The sequence below is a fragment of the Diospyros lotus genome, chromosome 7 (assembly GCF_014633365.1).
Source record: "Diospyros lotus cultivar Yz01 chromosome 7, ASM1463336v1, whole genome shotgun sequence".
In the NCBI taxonomy this organism is placed as follows: Eukaryota; Viridiplantae; Streptophyta; class Magnoliopsida; order Ericales; family Ebenaceae; genus Diospyros; species Diospyros lotus.
Window position 1 is genome coordinate 21,041,516 of NC_068344.1, and position 20,447 is coordinate 21,061,962.

The window sequence follows — 20,447 nt, forward strand, 5'->3', positions numbered from 1 at the left end:
TCTTTTTTTTATTTCTATATAAACTTTTAATATTTTTTAAGTGATGTTGTTTATTGAAAAATAAAATATTAAATCATTGCCTTTTTTTTGGAAAACAATGCCATGAAAATAACATGATAGTGCAATTTTCATTTGTGTTGATGCATTTTGTAGCTAATGGCGAGTAGAGCACACATTTCTCTAAGTGTTGATCAAAGTCCGTCTATATCACCAAGTTTATCAATTCCTTCATCATTGTCTCCTTTAAACTATTCCGCTGGAAGTGTAGGTCAAAATTAAGTTTAATCTATAATATAATTACCTAATTTATATTGGGCTAATTTTTTCTAATTATGTTAATTATATTGTATTTATTCTAACATGAATAGGGTCTATCTCAAGAAAAAGAACTCGAGAAAATACCAAAAATAGGAAACTCACAAGTTTAACGCCTAGTTAGAAATTGCCATTGCAGTTTAACAATTATAACCAAGTAATAGATCCAAATGCAAACGTGTTTGCAAGCTACTTAGGGAAGATTGTTGCAATGTGTGAGAATGCTCTAATAACTTGCAAAGAAGATGTTCCTCAAGTCAACAAAGCTAAAATGTATTCATATGTATTGGTAAGGTCAATAGGCAAAATTTATAATAGATATAATCATTTTTTTAATTCTTTTTTAGATATATTCCTTTTTTTGATAGGACAAATTTGAGTTTGAGGAAAACAAAAATAGGAAAAATTAGATTATAAGAAAAATGGGAAGCAAGTTTGCAAACTACAAGCATAGATTGAAGGTCAAATACTACGACGCGTACACCACAGATGAAGAGAGAATTCAAGTGGGTCTAGTAAACATTGAGAGAGAGCAATGGAGAGATTTTGTGCATTGGTTGAGCTCACTTGAGTTTCAGGTATACTACACTTGAAAGGTGTTTATTTTATTATATTTGTATTTATTATTATTTACCTATAAAGCAAAGAAATTTATTAAGATTTTTGATTTGATTAATTAATTTTTTCATATTACTTGATATCAAGGCCACGGGTGCTCAAAATAAGGACAATCAATCAAAGTTAAAGATGAGCAAAACTACTGGTACAAGAAGTTTTGCTTAGGTTAGAGCTGAAAAGGTATAAATTTTTAATGTTTTAATTTTTATCATTATATCTCATTTTGTGTAGTATTTTTTTACCTATTAATTAAAAATACCTTTTTTTTGTTGATAATTACTTAAATCCAGGCTTAAAAATTAGGACATGACCCAACAAAAGTATAAATGTTTTACTTGACACACAAAAAGAAGGATGGGTCAATGGTTGATTCGATGTCAGCAGAAATTGTGATAAGCATTTCAATTACTTTTAAAGTTTATGTTGTTGTTTTGTTATTCTTGATATGATCAAAATAATTATGATCTTTTTATGGAATCTTCTTATGGATCAAAATTAAAGTTCTTCCTTGCAAGGCCCAATCTAAGAAGGTAAAAACCAACTAGAAATGTTCTCATATTACATTCATCCATGCGCATTAGATAAAAACAAAAGGAACTAGTAACTATGTTATTTCTGTTTGAATATGAATTTTGTCTCACTCTAAGTTCTCAAACTTAATTGTTTAGTTGTGAAAAATGATTATTTTCTAATATTGTTTAAGTGTAATATGAAATAATTATTTGTGCAACATTTTATTATAGGAAAATATTCAAACTATAGCAGCCCAAAGAGCTAAGGAGCAACCTTCTGAACCTGTTGATGAAAATCAGATTTTTCTTGAAGTGATGGGCAAAGAAAGGCATGGTCTAGTTCGTGGATATGGTTTCGGCCCCACAGCTTCTTTAGTCTCTGGCAAGCTTCCTTCTCAATTACAAATTGCTTCAACAATTGAAACACTAAGACAAGAGAATAAAGAGTTGAAAGAAAAACTAAGTACAGTAGAGCAAACCCAAGCAGAAACTCTTAGCTTGCTAAAAAGCTTCATGGAAGAGGTTAAATTAGGAAGGGTTAGTAATGAATGATGATGCTCTACTGATATGACATGTTTAGTTGATGAATAGTGTTTAACATTCCATATTTTGTAGGTTTATTGATTTTGTAAAGTGATACTTTGAATTATAGTTTTTGATTGTTGATAATGTGAGTATATATATATGTTTGCCTTTTGGGTTGTTGATGATTGTATAACAATATATTTCATATATTGTGATAGTTTATAACATTTTGTAAAACAGGTGTTCGTAAATTTGTAAAATAAGTGTACATGGTATATGTTGTAGGCCAAAAAAGGTGAAATTGTAAACCACTTTTAGTGATGGTCACATATGGTTGTCACTAATGGGTTAAAACCACTTTTAGTGACGGTCGCATATGGACGTCACTAATAGGTAAACTACTTTTAGTGACGACCGCATATGATCGTCACTAATGGGTTAAACCCACTTTTAGTGATGGTCGCATATGGTCGTCACTAATAGATAAACCACTTTTAGCGACAGCCACATATGGTCGTCACTAATGGGTAAACCACTTTTAGTGACGGCCGACATTATCATCACTAATGGGTTAACTTTAGTGACTACTAACATCGTCGTCACTAATGGGTTAACTTTAGTTACGACCGACATCGTGTCACTAATGGGTTAACTTTAGTGACGACCGACATTGTGTCACTAATGAGTTAACTTTAGTGATGGTTAACATGTAGTGACGACCACGTATGGCCGTCGCTAATGAGTTGCAATTAGTGACAGCCAGCATAATGGTCACTAATTACATTAGTGATGACTAGTTTTATTGTCACTAATTACATTAGTGATGAGGGCATTAGTGACGACTTGTGACAGTCTGTTTGGCTGTTACTAATACTTTTAGTGACGGCTTTTTGGGCTTTTAGTGACGACCTTGGCCTCCACTAAAAAGCTTGTTTCTTGTAGTGTGTTTACCTTATTCAAACCAATAAAGATTAAGTGAAGTGCTTAAATTCATATTCTTTTCACTTGTTCTTGTATTAACCCTCTAAGTTTTGATTCTTATTCCTTGAGGAAAATCTTTCTGTGAGCTTTCCTTTGTATTTCTTCTTCTAACAAGCAATTGTAAGGGTTTTACCTCATCCCTTAAAAATGTATGTTGGTTTCTGTTTTGTCCATAAAAGCAAAGATTACGCCTCATCTTTGAAAATGCAGTGGTTACGTTTGACCCTTTTTAAAAAGCGAGGTTCCTACTTAACTCATGAAAAGTAAAGGTTAGAGCTGTTTTGCAAAAGTTAGGGTTTCTACTTAACCCACAAAAAATGGAGATTTGAGTTGAATCTATAAAAACTATGTATGGGTTGTAGTTGATCTCTCAAAAGTTAATCTCTTAGTGGATGTTTTAAATCTTTAGTGAGGAATTAAAGCAGTGGACTATACTTATTGGTCAAATCATTATAAATTGTTGTGTTTTGTGAATGCTTTTTGTATTGATGATGTTAATTTTCACTTGATGTATGTGTATTGTTTTTACATATCTTAAAATCAATTCTTTTGTTCTAAGCATAATAGTTTTTCAGTTCTCACTGCAAGCATAAAAGTTTATTTTAAGCATCACAACTTTCATATTTACTTTTCAAATACATAAGTTTTCCATGAAACTTAAAGTTTATATTTAGAAAAGCAAACTTAATCTTCTTGCTACCAGCACAACTTTTTTATTTTCTTTTTTCAAATGCAGTTATCTTTTTATGACTTAAAAGATGTCAAGGTTAACCCTTTTTGAACACTACTTCAATGCAAATGAATTTATTTTGAACCACTGTGTTATATTTTATTATGAGAAAAAAGTATCTTTACAAAGCAATCTTGATATATAGTTTTTTAAAATAGCGAAAATTTTCAATACACACAATTCACTCATCTCTTAGGTGATATTTCAATTAAAAAAAAAATCCTACACCAATGACAATACTCTCCCATTTCTAATGGGTTTCAAAATTTATTACAAGGGGTTGTCTTCAACCCTTATTGTAAGGGTATGCAAACCCTAAATATTGATGGGGTAACTGTCATCAATGATGATAGGCCTCTTTGTAACGAGGGATTTACACTCTATACAAATGATAGTCTTCAATCAGTGTGCAAACAATATATGATAAGAGAGAGAGAGAGAGAGAGAAGGGGATTTATGGTATTTTGAAAACTTAATGGTTTTTTTTTTTTATGATAAGAGAAAAGTGATTAATAGTTAATAAAGTTAATAAATGTCTTTGTCATTTATTATATTAAGAGTATTTGTATATTTTTGATAAATCTTATGAATGCTGAGTGTAATTTACCCTTTTAAGTTTTTAGTTTTAAAAAAATTATATCCTAATTTCTAAAGATAAAATACACTTAGGCCCCATGAGGTTAAGCAAAACAATACATACACCTTAACTTGTTGGAAATGGCAAAAACCTCCCATGTAAACTTATTGCATAAATTAACATTTTGCCTTCATTTTTAATCTCTCATATCTCTTTCTCTCCCTCTCCCATCCCATGCATGTTGATTGGCTTATCTTGTTTAGCGAGAATGTTGACTCCTCTTTTATAACAACTCATATTTTTTACTATAGGGTTCAATCAAATCCTTTGATTTGAAAAGATATAAATCCCAACTTTGCAAATTGAACTCAAAGAGTGGGGAAGGGTTTCAATTGAGATGGAAATCAAAAGTAGGGTTTGATTTGCTTAGTGTATCCAATAACCCTTAACGATGACTGTCACATTGATGTTGTTTTTGGCAGTTAAAAAATTAGTATTCCTTTTTTTAATAGCTCTTTTTATATGACAAATGTTGGGTGTTTTTTTTTTTAGATAGACTTTTTGATCTCCTCTAGTAAACCTATGAACTCACAATGGACCTGGGGTTTGCTTTCTCCTTCTTCTACAATGGCTTCATTGAGGTGGCTCGTTTTCAAGGTGGCTCAAGACAATGGGTCATCTTTGATCGATGACTAGTAATAATTTTTCTCTTTTGATAGTCAAATGATATCTCTCCATGATCATTCTTTTCATTAATAATTGTCACTAAGTTCTTCATTTTGTCTTCAAAAGGGGAACCCAAGCATTCCTTTCCATTGTTGGTGATGGTCGGAGTACTTTTTTATTTTATTTTTTATAGTTATAAAAAGGAGAAAATAAGAGGTCAAAGGATAAATCAAATATTTACAAAAAAATTATTATCATTTGTTCATGATAGAAAAAAAGATGCAACCCCAAAGGCATAGCTCTACTGGTAAAGGAAGTACACTCTGGGGTTTTGTTCTTTGACCCCTCAGGTTTAGTGTTTGAACTTTAATCAGATGGGGAAGCTCAGCAGTTAGAACGTTTCTGAAAGTTGAAAACAATTTGTTGTCTTCACGTTTATAATGGGACTAGGGATCAAACTGATCGTTGAGTCATTTAATATACATCTCCTACTAATATCGTGGGGTCAAACAGTAGAGAGCTTTCATGATTGTGTGTTAACAAAAAAAAAAAATGCATGATATATAGTTTTAAAAAAAGTTTTTACTATTTGTGATATACGAGGAGAGTCTATGTTATATGTCATGATTTAAAAACGGAGGGTGTAATTTATACATTTTTTAAACATATCTGGTGCATCATAAATGAAATACGGGGTGGACAAGCTTAATTAATTTCACTCCATTTGGATAGAAGGTGTTCTCCATTCAGAGGATAATTAGGTAGATGGCCAAGAGAGGCCAAATCAGGCAAGCTATGGGTGCCCATTTGCCGGCCAATTGACTCATTGCCATTAAGTGCGTTGCGTGGAGGAGCGTAGGGGACCCAAAAATATAAACAAGAAGGCAGTTTTCCCGGCTGATGACACAAATATTCATCACATCAGATGTGATCTGAGAAACTGTCACAACAAGCACAGCTCAGCACATGCTTCGCCCCATTTGTAATTTATAAATAAATAATTATAAGTGAAAATCTCGTTGTGCTGTCACGTACACACAAATTCGAAATAAATGAGTGAAAATTCAGTTCTGTCCTCGTTATACGTCCACCCAACAGCGATTGTTGTGGGTACTGAGAAAGGACTGAGTAGGATTTTTAACTATTCTGTTCCGTTTTCGAATTGTATAACAAGGTCATTATATATATATATATATAAAATAATATATAAATTGGCGTCTCCTTCACATCATATCTTCAGTTTCAGCTTCTCTCTACACTCCATCCGCCAGTGCCTCGAATTGCTCTCTCCCTTCGCGTATACTTGAATCGTCATTCGTTTGGCTATTAACAAATGGAATCGCCGGAGAATCGTTATGCTTCGTCGCCTGAGGCCCCGCTGAAGCGATCTTCGCCTCGCGACTCGCCGCCTCGAGGTCAGATTCTCTCTCTCTCTTTCTCTCTCTGATGGAGATCTGTGGTTTTTGATCTGCTTTCTGCCGGCATTGCAATGCTTTTCGTGTGACGGAACATTTGTGATTTATCCTTTCTTGTGCTGTGTAAGGATTACTACGTGCTTTTTTTGTTTGTTTGAAATTCACTTGTTTTTGACCAAAATTTGGAGCCCTAGAAAGGTCGAAATCTGACCGCAATTTGCTTCAACCTGCGTAGATAGTGTTCCTATTGATTTTTAGAAGCAACCGGTCTGTTTTGTCGCTCTGGTTCTTACAAATGTTGGCGGACTTTGAGGATTAACAATGTGGTTTTGTTTGAAATTCAATTTCTGTTTTTGTTATTTTGACCAGAATTGGAGTCCTAGAAGGGTTGAAACTTGGCACAATTTGCTTCAGTTTCCGTTATATTAGTGTTGCTTTTGGTATTCGAAGCATTATTTCTTTATTGCTCTAGTCTGAAGAGATTTTAGTAGCTAAGGATTATGGTGTATGTTTCTTTGAAAATTCGGTTTCTGGTTTTTTACTTTTGACCTGAATTGGAGCACTAGAAACGGTAAAAGTTGTCCACAATCTGGTTAGTACATATATCTGTGCCCTTTTTCTTTGATTAGATTGGATTTATTATGATCTATATAGTAGTTTGCTCTGGATTTTGATTTCATTTATATTCTCCTGAAAATTTAGTGGTGTGGTTGGTATTTTTTGGCATACACTGAATTCCTCATGAAAATGCAATATGGCAGTCATCTTTTCTGTTTCACATGGTTCTCCTGCTGACCATTTGGTAATCATTCCTTGACATTGTGGAACCATTTCACCCTTTTGGAAGTAAATCCTGCTTTCTCTCAGATTTAAATGCAAGATCAGTAGCGATCCAGAGATGGGTTGGTCATGCTGCACAAAATGTTGGAGCATGTGAATTGCTGAATTAATTTGAAACAAAGTGTTCAGTTTGGTGATTGCAATTCTGCTGGAGATTAGGCATGCTTCAGCTGATATGAGAAAATCTGGGTTTTTGGTACCACTGGGTCTTTTTACAATAATTTAGCAATATGTTTCCTTGTTATAGCATATATTTTCCCACAAAACTTAAAAGAGTATGGGCAGCATTGAATTTGTAATGACCAGTGAATGCTGATTTTTTCTGTTATTTAGGTTCCTATATGAGATTTGCAGAAGTAAATGCCCCCAAAGTGAGATTCCCCAATATTCGAATAGTGTACAGCAGAAACTTATTTTCATAATTTAAATTAATATTGGTTATTAAAACTTGATTGCTTGATGGTCATTATGTTTGTAATTATGATTATATGGAGGATAGTGTCCTAAAGAAAACTTATATAACATGCATGTAACATGTAGGTGGTTTTCTTTCCGAGGTTAAATTTGTATTCCTTCACTGTTACTGATTCATCAGATAGGTGAATGATTGAGTTATCCTTCTGGAATAATATGGACAAAATCCCTGTCAGCACGATCTGTTAATTTCTCTATTATTTTGTTTAATAACTAGACTTGTTGATTATTGTCTGGATGAAAAGGCATTATGCTACTTATTGTTAGTATCCTGCTTGAATACAGTGAATGCTGTACCATTCAAGTGACAAATTGATGACATCTAATTCTCGTTTATGATTGTGTGTTCTAGGTATATCCCTTTTTCCTCATCCAGTAAAATTTTTCCTTGTTACCCAAACATTTATCCATGGAGGCATTCATGAATGGCTAAACCAATGCTTTACTTGTCACTATAATATCTTTTTGTCATGCCTTTTCTTTTCAGAGAGCACTGGGAAGAACACATTCATTAGGTTCCTTGTGTCTAATGCTGAAGCTGGTTCAGTTATTGGGAAGGGTGGTTCTACAATTAATGATTTTCAGTCTCAGTCTGGAGCCCGTATTCAGTTGTCACGCAATAATGAATTTTTTCCAGGAACTTCTGACAGGATCATTATGGTGTCTGGAACAATTATTGAAATACTCAAGGCAGTGGATCTAATCCTTGCTAGATTGTTAAGTGAGGTAATAACCATAAAGTGAATGCATTTAGCATACTCTTTTCCTTTTGTATTGAAATAAGTTTTTGTTTTGTTTGTCAGTTTTTTGTTGAAGATGGTGAAGAGGTTGAGCCCAGATCAAAACTTAGATTAATTGTACCAAATAGCTCTTGTGGTGGAATAATTGGGAAGGGTGGCTCCACAATAAAGTACGGATGCTGTTCATTATATATGTTGAAGAATTATTTAGTTTATTTCTTCTTGAAGAAACATCTTGCACCTGTTCTGTTGTCATCCCAGGGAAATGCATATATGATGACCATGTTTGTGCTTTTCTGTGTTTTTGTAAAATACTGTTATTTATATAAAACTTTAATAAAACAAAGTAGATCCCTAACTATTTAGGGATCTACTTCTCTTAGTGCCATGTCAGCACTGATGTGGCACCTTGTTGGTTTCTATCACTGACTGGATGGGGTGTTGACTGGCCCAAGACCCATTGACAAGTTCAGCAAATATCTGTTGTGTCAATCAGTGGGTCTCTTAAAGGATCCGCTGGTTGATTCAGCTAGTCTTCGAATTAAAGATAAAGACCCACAAAGACCTGCACAGTGGGAAAAATCCACCAAGAAAAATGGGTAGTCTGATAAAAAGAAATGAAAATGTAAGAACATTAATTATGACAGAACTACCCAGAACCACTGGAACTCAGAACTTTCTATACTCTTATAGAACAGAACTACTTATGAGAAAGGACCCTAGTAATTAAAATTATGAAATGGTGATAACCTATGTAACTCCATCCATCAAGGTAGAATTTCTATTCCGATATTAACTTATAGATTCAATTGTTGAACAGAAACACCCAGGAAGGCCAACAAACACATCAGAAACCACTAGGCAAGACAGCTTATGATGTTGTGGCCGAGCCTTAAAAGACACACGGAATCAGTTGGTGGGTCTTGCCTGGCCCAGTAATCACACCATCCCACTCGGCCACATAAAGCTAATATGGCACCAAGAGCTGATCCTTAGATAGTTAGACAAACTTTGTTTTGTTAAAATTTTGTATATCAGTATTTTTCATGAAAAACTCTTTTCTTAGATTCTTAATCCCTACCGAACAATTTATTGTCTTATTTGTTTCAGTTCTTCTGTTTCTTCTTCTTTCTAATTGCTTTGCCTGCATGTGGGAGTGTATTATTGCAGTTCTGGACTATGTATGGGGTTGACAGTTCTGTAGTTGTAATCTTCTCAGTTAGTTTGAAAAATGTAAAAACCTTATGAAGGTTGTGTTAACCTGTTCTTGAATCAACTTGGATCCTTGTGTTTCTTGATTTGTGGTGAAGTTTAATTTGAAACTACATGCATTTTAACCACTGATGAGTCCTACCATGTTAAAAGTGAATGAAAACAAATGGAAAACCCGTTGTCCCATAGAATTATCGGGTTTTTACTTGTAATAGCAATTATGCTGATTAGGCACAACTTGGGTCTCAACTGACCTGAGCTTTACATGATTAACTGAGAAATATGATTTCTTCCAGAGTTGTTGGCAGCAACAGTCTGTCTGTTGTAATTTTCTAGGATGTCCATCTTCAAGGTCTTATGGGTTCTTTTATTATATTTATGGGTATGCAATGCTACCACTTTCTTTGTTTGATGTATATATGGTGCATTATAAGGCTGTGAAGAAACTGTTGAAGTTTGCACCAGTTAAGTCTTAAAATTAGAGCAAAAGGCATGAAAGAAACTGAAAGTTTATTTTTGTAAAATCATTGTAACGGTAACTAACCATGTAACGGTTAGTACCGATTTAATTTTTCTTTTTTGAAGTGTCTTGTAATTGCCGCCTCTATCCTCTATAAATAGAGGGTCGGCTATGTTTCTAAGGGGTCTTCTTCATTTTTCATGTACACAAGAGAGAGAAAAACCTAGGTTCTTAGACTTTGTAATCTCTATAAGGGAAGCCTGTGTAAGAAGGCTGTGTGAGTGTGTATCTTTCTGTTCTATAGTGGATTTCTTGGTGTCGCCTATAGTCTGGACATAGGGCTTTGAGTTATTCAAAGCCTGAACTAGGATAAATCTTTTGCCCCTTGTATTTTCTATTTTTTCCACTAGAGAGTGAGAATTGTGTGAAAAGTGTTCGGTCAAATACTCAACAACTTGGTATTAGAGCCAGATTAACGGGCGCACAATGAAGCTTCACTCAAAGGAGTTGAGACAAAAACCCCAATCAAGAAATGGCTCTATCGACATCATCCCCAAGGTATGATATTGAGAAGTTCAATGACAATAACGATTTTGCATTGTGGAAAATTAAGATGCAGGCTATTCTTGGAAATATTGGATTAAAGGAGGCGCTAAAGGAGGAGTCAAAGGAAAAGGTTGAAGAAGTGGTCAAGACCCTCTCGGCAAAATAGAAGGCGGATATAAAAGAAAAGGAGTACAACACCCTTATCCTAAGTTTGGGCGACAAGGTCCTCCGAGAGGTCTCCAAGATGACTACGACATTGCAAATATGGAAGAAATTGGACAACCTCTACTTGACAAAGACACTGTCAAGCTAGTTATTTCTAAAGGCAAGATTCTTTACTTTTAAGATGAAAGATAATTAGAAATTGCAAGATCATATTGACGAATTCAATAAGTTTTATCTAGACTTAGAGAATTTCAATGTTAAGTATGATGATAAAGATAAAGCTTCGGTTTTATTGCACTCTTTGCCATGATCATATGAGCATTTTGTTGATATCTTGCATCATGGTAGGGACAAGTTGTCTTTAGAGGATGTAATTGGAACCCTAAATTCTAAAGACTTAAGATTTAAATTGGATGAAAAGTCCTCCACTGGAGATGTGTTGACTGTTAGATCTGGGAACTCCATGAGAGACCCTAAAGTAAAGGGAAAATCTAGGTCTTAAGTCAAGAAATGGGAGGAATCCACTTCAGTGTTATTACTGTCATGAAGATGGGAACATTAAAAGAAATTGTCATAAGAGGAAAAAGGACTTACAAGATAAAAATATTTCTGATGGTGGAGCCTCTGTATGTGAATTCGGGTATGATAGTTCGGATTCCTTAGTTGTGTCACTAAAAACTGAGAAAGAGATATGGATAATGGACTCGGGATGCTCTTTTCATATGACACCTAATAAGCATTGGTTTGTGAACTATCAGGACACTAATGGGGGTAAAGATCTTTTGGGAAATGACCATGAGTGCAAGGTTCTTGGTATAGGAGATGTTAGATTAAAGATGCATGATAACTCCTATAGGACTCGCAAAGCTGTGAGACATGTCCTTGAGTTGAAGAGAAATTTGATTTCTCTTGGAGAATTGGCTAGGAATGGCCACTGCTTTAAGGAAACTCTAAAAGTAACTAGAGGATCCTTAGTGTGTATGAAGGCCTTACAACAAAATGGTATATATGTTCTGCAAGTTGTTGCTTTGAATGGAGAAGTAGCAATGGTTGGAGAAAAGGTAGTCACACAAGCAAGACCTTGGCATCTTAGGATGTCCCATATAAGTGAACTTGGTTTAAAGGAATTATCAAATCAAGGGATCTTGAAAAAGGATCAGGTGGCAGGATTAGATAAGTGTGAGTTCAGCATTTATGGGAAGGCCACTAGGGTAAAATTCAGTAAACATGCCATCCACTCCTTGAAGGCACCCTTAGAATATATACACAGTGACCTATGGGGACCTGCCTAGACTCTTACCTATGGTGGAGCTAGATACTTTCTATCCATAATAGATGATTATTTGAGGATAGTCTGGGTTTATGTCTTGAAGTCCAAAGAACAGACTTTTGAAGCTTTCAAGACATGGAGGACCATGATAGAAAATCAGAAAGGGAGAAAAATTAAGACAATCAGGACCGATAATGGCCTTGAATTCTGCAATAGGGAGTTCATGGATTTAAGGATAATGGGATAGTTCGACATCTAATTGCCCCTGGTAATCCTACACAAAATAGTCTTGCAGAGAGAATGAATAGGACACTTCTAGAGAGAGTGAGGTGTATGCTATTTCATGCCAATCTATCTAAGGCATTTTGGGGAGAGGCCGTGAACACTGCTGCATATGTGATCAATAGATCACCATTAGCAACTATTGGATTTAAAACTGTTGGAGAGAGAGTCCTAGCTTATGAAGAAGTCACGGAAGCAGATAAGAAGCTGATGCACAGTAGATAAGCCTCCAGCAGAACAAAGAAAGGAGATAAAGATGCAGCTAAGATAAGTTCCTAAAATCCAGGAAAAATAATAGGAGTAGATAGAAGTTTTCTTATCTTTTTTTCTGTTGTATACTAGCTCCTAAATTCTAGGATTAGATTATATAGAAACTTGTATAAGTAGGTTTCCTATCTATTGAGTCAATTGAAGCGAGTTCATTGATAAAAAACTTGGCTTAAATTCGGGGTTCCCTACTCTAGGGATTGAATCTGTTCATGGTATCAGAGCTCGGTTTTTCATAATTGAGTATCTCGATCAAGATGGCTAGCCCTAATCCAGCAGCCATTCTTGCGACTGAGGAATCTTCTCTCGGATCAGCGTCCCAATAGTCGAATATGTAGCCTACCATTATTCCTGCTAGCACCCTTTCCATGGATAGCCAAACTTTGCAAATCACACAGCACAAGCTAAATGGCAGGAATTTTAGGGAGTGGTTTCAATCCGTGACTTTGGTGATTAAGGGCAAAGGAAAGTTTGGCTACCTCACTGGAACCGTTCCAACACCTCAAGAAGAATCCGGGGATTACCAGCGATGGGAAGTAGAGAACTCTATTCTCATGGCGTGGCTAATCAACTTGATGGAAGGAAAGATAGGCCGAACCTATCTATTTTACAAGACTGCAAGGGAAGTATGGAATGCAGTCCATGAGCTATATTCTGATCTTGAGAATACTGCTCAATGTTTCGAGATTAGAGTAGCCATTTGGACTACAAAACAGAGTGGACTCTCTGTTACTGAATACTACAACAATTTATTAGAGTTGTGGCAAGAGATGGATTTATACTATGATTCAAAGTGGGAATGCTCAAGTGACAGCCAGAAATATAACAAGATGCAGGAAAAAGAGCGAGTTTTTGACTTTCTTCAAGGCCTCAATTCAGACTTGGATGAGGTTCGAGGACGCCTCTTAGGCATTAAGCCACTGCCAACACTTAGAGAAGCATTTGCGGAAGTTAGATGTGAGGAGAGAAGAAGGAGAGTCATGCTTGTTTTAGTTGAATCCAACACTGGATCTGCCCTTGCTGCAATAAGAAAAGAAGAAAATTTGAGGGCTAAACAGTGGTGTGAACACTATAATAAGCCCTACCACACAAAAAACAACTGCTGGAAATTTCATGGAAAGCCATCGAATTGGCAACCAAGAAACAAGAAGGAGAAGGAGAAGGAGAAGGAAAGACCAGTCTATACCGCTACAAGTATGCCTGCAACTGCAAGTGCTCCTAATAACAAGAGAGGTATGGGATTAAATTTAACAGCAGATTAGGTAGATTTCTTGCAAAAATTACTGAATGGTGCACATATTTCAAAGGAGTTAGATGGACCAGTAGCAGCAACTACTCCAACACCATCTCTGACCGAAAGAGGTAACTCAGTTTTTTCCTTAACTACTAGAGGGATAAGCAACAACAGTTGGGTTGTGGATACAGGAGCATCTGATCATATGACCGGATCCATGGCTATGTTTGAAAATTTTCAGTTGGAAAATAGGGATCTAACTGTGTTAATGGCAGATGGAACAATATCTTCAGTTAAGGGAAAAGGATAAGTGTGTGTGGCTGGTTTAGTACTTGAATCTGTCTTATGTGCTAAATTTAAAGTGTAGCTTGTTATCTATGAGTAAACTCACTAATGACCTGAATTGTACTGTGACATTCTCCTCCTCGCATTGTGTTTTTCAGGATCCGTCCACAGGGAAGATGATTTGCAGTGCTGAGGAGAAGGATTGACTCTATTGGGTATTGGACAACAAGGCTTTTCTTAGTCAGTTGACTCATAGTTTTTCTTTTTCAGTTAGTTTGAATTCAGAAATTTTGTTATGGCATAAACGTCTTGATCATCCTAGTTTTCAGTATTTGAAACATTTGTTCCTTGATTTATTCATCAATAAAGCTAATTTAGAGCTCAGGTGTGACCATTGCATTCTTGCCAAACAAACTGACGGGTCCTATTCTCAAAAAGCATATAATCCTTCCAAACCATTTCATTTGATCCATAGTGATATATGGGGTCCAGCTAGGGTTTCAAACTTGAATGGTACCAGATGGTTTGTGATATTCATTGATGATCACACAAGGGTATGTTGGGTGTATCTAATGAAAGAAAAATCTGAGGTATGTGCGATCTTTCAGAATTTCCATAAGCTTGTTCTAAACGTATTTCAGTTTTCTATTTGCATCCTTAGGATTAATGGCTAAGAATATTTCTCTTATCCATTTACCCAATACCTCACTATGAATGGAATATTTCATCAAAGCACATGCCTCTACACTCCCCAACAAAATGGGGTAGCTGAGAGAAAAAACCGTCATTTACTTGAAGTGGCTAGATCCTTGATGTTCACAAGTTCCGCTCCTAATAGGTATTGGGGGGAGGCAATTCTAACAGCTGCTTACTTGATTAATAGGATCCCAACCAAAGTTCTAAAATACCAAACACCCTTGAACAACTTGATGACTACCTTTCCTTATGTTCGGATTCTCAATACTCTTACCCCAAAGGTGTTTGGATGTGTGGTCTATATCTATCAAACCAGCCCAAATCGTCACAAACTAGAACCAAAGTCATTCAAGTGTATTTTCATTGGTTACTCTCCTACTCAAAAAGGATATAAATGTTATTGTCCTACATCACAAAAATTCTTTGTTTCTTGTGATGTAATATTTGATGAAACAGTCTTTTATCACACTGGTACTGCATCACCAGTGGAAGAAAGCCATTGGGATCCCACAATTTCAATACCTATCATACTGCCTATATCTCCCACTACTACTTATGATAATCCTGCAGTTGTTTGTTCACAGCCTGCAATGAGTGAACCCAGAAATATTCAACCATCAGCTGCTACAAGCCTAATATCTGCTCACAGCCCAGATGAACTAGGGGAGACTGACCTAAGGGAAGAATTGAGTTCGGAAAAACAACTTAAAGTGTACTCAAGAAAGCCAAAAAATCCTGCTCCTCAAATCAGCCAGTTGTTGGAACCTGAGATTGGTTCAAAAAATGAGGAAAAAAGTACCGCAACTAGCGGTGATCTGGATCTACCTATTGCAGTCATAAAAGGAGTAAGATCTTGTGTGAAATATCCCATATCAAATTATCTAAATTACTCTAAATTATCCCCATAGTTTAGGGCATTCACTGTAACTATGGATGAAGCTTCTATTCCCAGCAATATACATGAAGCTTTGGGTGATACAAACTGGAAGAATGCTGTGATGGAAGAAATGAAGGCTTTGGATAGCAACAATACATGGGAACTGGTAGACAGATTGAAGAATAAAAAGATTGTAGGCTACAAATGGGTATTTACTGTCAAATATAAATCAGATGGGAGTATAGATCGTTATAAAGCCAGGTTGGTAGCCCAAGGGTACTCTCAAACCTATGGAATAGATTATGAAGAGACGTTTGCTCCGGTTGCAAAGTTAAATTCCATTAGAATATTTCTATCCATTGTTGTTAATTTAGATTGGGAGTTATTTCAGTTCGACATTATGAATGCTTTTCTAAATGGAGAGCTGGAAGAAGAGGTATATATGAAGATTCCACCTGGATTTGAAAACGAAGAAAGAATTGGGAAGGTATGCAAACTACACAAATCTCTCTACGGTTTGAAACAATCCCCTAGAGCATGGTTCAAAAGGTTTAGCTCAACCTTAACCAAATTTGGTTACAAGCAAGGTGAGACCGGCCATACTCTGTTTATTAAACACTCAAATGGGAAAAGGTGCATATTGATTGTGTACGTTGATGATATAATTGTTACAGGGGATGATACTAATGAAATTGCAACTCTAAAACAAAGATTGAAAGAAGAGTTTGTGGTAAAAGATTTGGGAAATATGAAGTATTTTTTGGGAATGGAAGTAGCAAGAAGTAAAGAAGGTATTGTAATATCTCAACGAAAATATACTCTTGATCTTCAAAAAGATACAGGAATGTTTGCATGTAAACCAAGACAAATTCCACTTGAGAGGAATTGGAAATATATGAAGAAGGATGATGATCCACCAGTAGACAAAGAAATGTATCAAAGGTGAATTGAGAGATTGATTTATCTGTCTTTAACACGCCCAGATATAGCCTATTCAGTAAGCATCATAAGTCAATTATGCATGCCCCAACTCAACAACATTTGAAAGCTATATACCACATTCTGGGATACCTAAAGGGCACACTAGGTAAGGGACTGTTGTTTAGAAAGATTGATGAAAGAGGGGCAGGAGGATTTTCTGATATAGATTGGGCAGGATTAGTGGCTGATAGTCGATCTACATCAGGTTTTTGTACAAAGCTATGGGATAACTTAGTCACGTGGAGAAGCAAGAAACAGTCCGTTGTAGCAAGAAGCAGTGCTGAAGCGGAATTTAGGGCGATTGCCCAAGGAGTTTGCGAATTAATTTGGGTGGCCAGATTGATGGAAAATCTACAAATGCCATTAACCAAACCAACACGGCTCTTCAGTGATAGCAAGTCAGCTATAAGCATCGTTAACAACCTTGTACAACATGATAGGATGAAACATGTCAGAATTGATCGACACTTCATCCAAAGAGAAATAGAAGATGGGGGAATAAAACTTACCTATATTCCCACAGTAGACCAAGAGGCAGATATATTAACTAAATCCATGGCTAGACCAGGTTTTGAAACTCTCATCAACAAGTTAAGAATGAGAGATATCTATTCCTTAGCTTGAGGGGGGGTGTTGGAGAGAGAGTCCTAGTTTATGAAGAAGTCATGGAAGCAGATAAGAAGCTGATGTACAGTAGATAAGCCTCCAGCAGAACAAAGAAAGGAGATAAAGATGCAGCTAAGATAAGTTCCTAAAATCCAGGAAAAATAATAGGAGTAGATAGAAGTTTTCTTATCTTTTTTTCTGTTGTATACTAGCTCCTAAATTCTAGGATTAGATTACATAGAAACTTGTATAAGTATGTTTCCTATCTATTGAATCAATTGAAGCGAGTTCATTGATAAAAAACTTGGCTTAAATTCGGGGTTCCCTACTCTAGGGACTGAATCTGTTCAAAAACCCTTTATGAGAAGTGGATAGGGCATAAACCTAGTCTAGAACACTTGAGGGTATTTGGGTGTATTGCATATGCCCATGTGAAACAAGGAAAGTTGGAACCTCGAGCAAAGAAATGTATTTTCATTGGATACCCAGCTAGGGTAAAGGGGTATAAGCTATGGAGTTTGGAACCTGAAAGCCAAAAGATCCTCATTACCCAAGATGTCATTTTTTAATGAAAATTCCATAGCTAAAGGTTTGTAGGAAAAGGACAATGAGGAGCAATCTTCTATAATAGAAATGGTAGATATTGAGTGGCAGGACGAAATTCCCAGCACAAATACTAACAACCCTCAAAGTTATGATTTGGATCATCAAGAGGACATTGAGCAGTTAGTGGCAGACCAGGAATTTGACCCTCAAGAAGAGAGCAGGGATGAATTAGATGCTGAGAGTGAACCTAACTTGCAAAGGTATAATGTTGCAAGAGATAGGCAGAAACGCAAAGTAGACCTCCTAAACGTTATGGTTACTTAGATCTTGTATCCTATGCACTTACAAGTGCACCAAAGGTTATTGGAGATGGACCCCTGACCTATGAGGAAGCAGTCTCCTCAAAGGACTTGCTTAAGTGGGTTGAAGCCATAAAGTCCGAGATAAATTCTTTTAAGAAGAATGAGACCTGGACTCTAGTTGAAAGGCCTCAAGGACAAAGAGTAGTGAGTTGTACATGGCTATACAAGATAAAGGAAGGATTAGGAGAAAATGCAAAGCCTAGATATAAAGCTAGGTTGGTTGCAAGAGGTTTCACTCAAGTTCCGGGAGTGGATTTCAATGAGGTATTCTCCCCTATTGTAAGACATACCTCAATTAGGGTCCTTCTAGCAATGATAGCACAATTAAATTTGTTTTTGGAGCAGATGGATGTTATAACAACATTTTTACATGGGGAATTAGATGAAAGGATCCTCATGGAGCTGCTAAAATGTTTCGAATCTAAAGGGAGGATAGAACAAGTCTGCTTATTAAAGAAATCCTTGTATGGACTCAAGCAATCTCCAGGTCAATGGGATAAGAGGTTTGACACTTTTATGATAGAACATGGGTTTGCTAGGAGCTCATATGACTGCTGTGTATATTTTAAGCATGTATCCAACAACATATCAATATATCTCCTATTGTATGTTGATGATATGCTGATTGTTAGCCAATCAAAAAAAGAAATTCTGTAGCTAAAGCTGGATTTAAAGTCAACATTTGAGATGAAGGATCTAGGAGAGGCAAGAAAAATTTTGGGAATAGAAATTACCAAAAACAAGCAGAAGAGAACCCTATGTATATCACATAAAACATACTTAAGAAAATTAATTCAAGAGTTTGGGATGGCTAAGGCAAAGGCTGTAAGTATTCCATTTGTCCAGCACTTCAAGTTGTCGGCAGACCAATCTCCTATTGACAAGGAAGATTATGAAGAAATGAGAGAAATCCCCTATTCAAGTGCGGTAGGAAGCCTGATGTACAGTATGGTATGTACATGACCAGACCTAGCACATGCAATGAGTGTGATCAGTTAGTTTATGGCAAACCCTGAAAAATCTCATTAGAGTGCAGTTAAATAGGTATTTAAGTACTTGAAAGGATCATTGGATACGGTGTTAGTTTATGGTGGAGCCAAGGTGGAAAGTGAGGCAAGTATCCTAGGATACTCAGATGCTGACTATGCAGCAGATCTAGATAGAAGAAGGTCCACAACCGGTTATGTCTTCAAGGTTTGGGATGCTATAGTAAGTTGGAAAGCAAGTCTACAACATGTAGTAGTCTTGTCAACCATTGAAGCCGAATACATTGCCATTTCAAAGGCAATTAAGGAAGCATTGTGGATAAAAGGACTGCTAGGAGAACTACTTGGAAGGGAGATAGACACTACTATTATGTGTGACAACTGGAGTGCCATTCACCTATCTAAGAACTAGGCCCATCATGAACGCACAAAGCATATTGATGTGCAACATCATTTCATTTGGGACGTGCTAGACAGGAAGGATCTTAAAATGGTGGAGATTGAAGATTGGGAGGTGCTAGGCCCATAATTTCATTTGAAGATTGAAGACTCAACTTATGCAAATGGTGGAGAAATTGTTGAAGTTTGCACCAATTAAGTCTTAAAATTAGAGCAAAAGGCATGAAAGAAACCAGAAGTTTATTTTTGTAAAATCATTGAAACGGTAACTAACCATGTAACGGTTAGTACCGATTTACTTTTCCGTTTTTGAAGTGTCTTGTAATTGCCGCCTCTATCCTCTATAAATAGAGGGCCGACTGTGTTTCTAAGGGGTCTTCATTTTTCACATACACAAGAGAGAGAAAAGCCTACGTTCTTAGACTTTGTAATCTCTATAAGCGAAGCCTGTGTAAGAAGGCTATGTGAGTGTGTATCTTTCTGTTCTATAGGGGATTTCTTGGTGTTGCCTACAGTTTGGACATAGGGCTTTGAGTTATTCAAAGCCTGAAAGCCTGAACCAGGATAAATTTTTTGCCCCTTGTATTTTCTGTTTTTTCCGCAAGAGAGAGTGAGAATTGTGTGAAAAGTGTTCGGTCAAATACTCAATAGAAACTAAAACCAATAACTGAAATCAAAATATTTTTGCTATTAATATTAGGGTAAAGTAAATCCATTTATTTAAGCTGTGTAAAATAACTAAGCATTGTCCTGGTGATGTTTTTAAGGATAATGCTCCATATGCTACCAGGCATTGTACATTGTAACCATTATTAAGGAGTAGGCTTAAATAGTTCTTTCTAGACATTTGTTCTGTGGGTAGTCTTCCTTTCTGTTAGCC

General features: G+C 36.1%; 1 protein-coding gene across 2 annotated transcripts in view; it reads left to right on the top strand.

The window, feature by feature from the left end:
* The first annotated feature begins 6,135 nt into the window (after nt 1-6,135).
* The window catches only part of LOC127806400 (protein BTR1), a 51,314-nt gene continuing 37,002 nt past the window's right edge, over nt 6,136-20,447 (top strand). Inside the window, exons 1-3 of one of the 2 annotated variants that reach the window (XM_052343661.1) lie at nt 6,136-6,339; nt 8,141-8,379; nt 8,457-8,563. In XM_052343661.1, the coding sequence (XP_052199621.1) occupies nt 6,258-6,339; nt 8,141-8,379; nt 8,457-8,563 (428 nt within the window). In that variant the 5' untranslated portion in view covers nt 6,136-6,257. Of the gene's footprint in view, nt 6,340-8,140; nt 8,380-8,456; nt 8,564-14,272; nt 18,172-20,447 lie in introns of those variants that run through there. The other variant, XM_052343662.1, reaches the window with a different exon arrangement.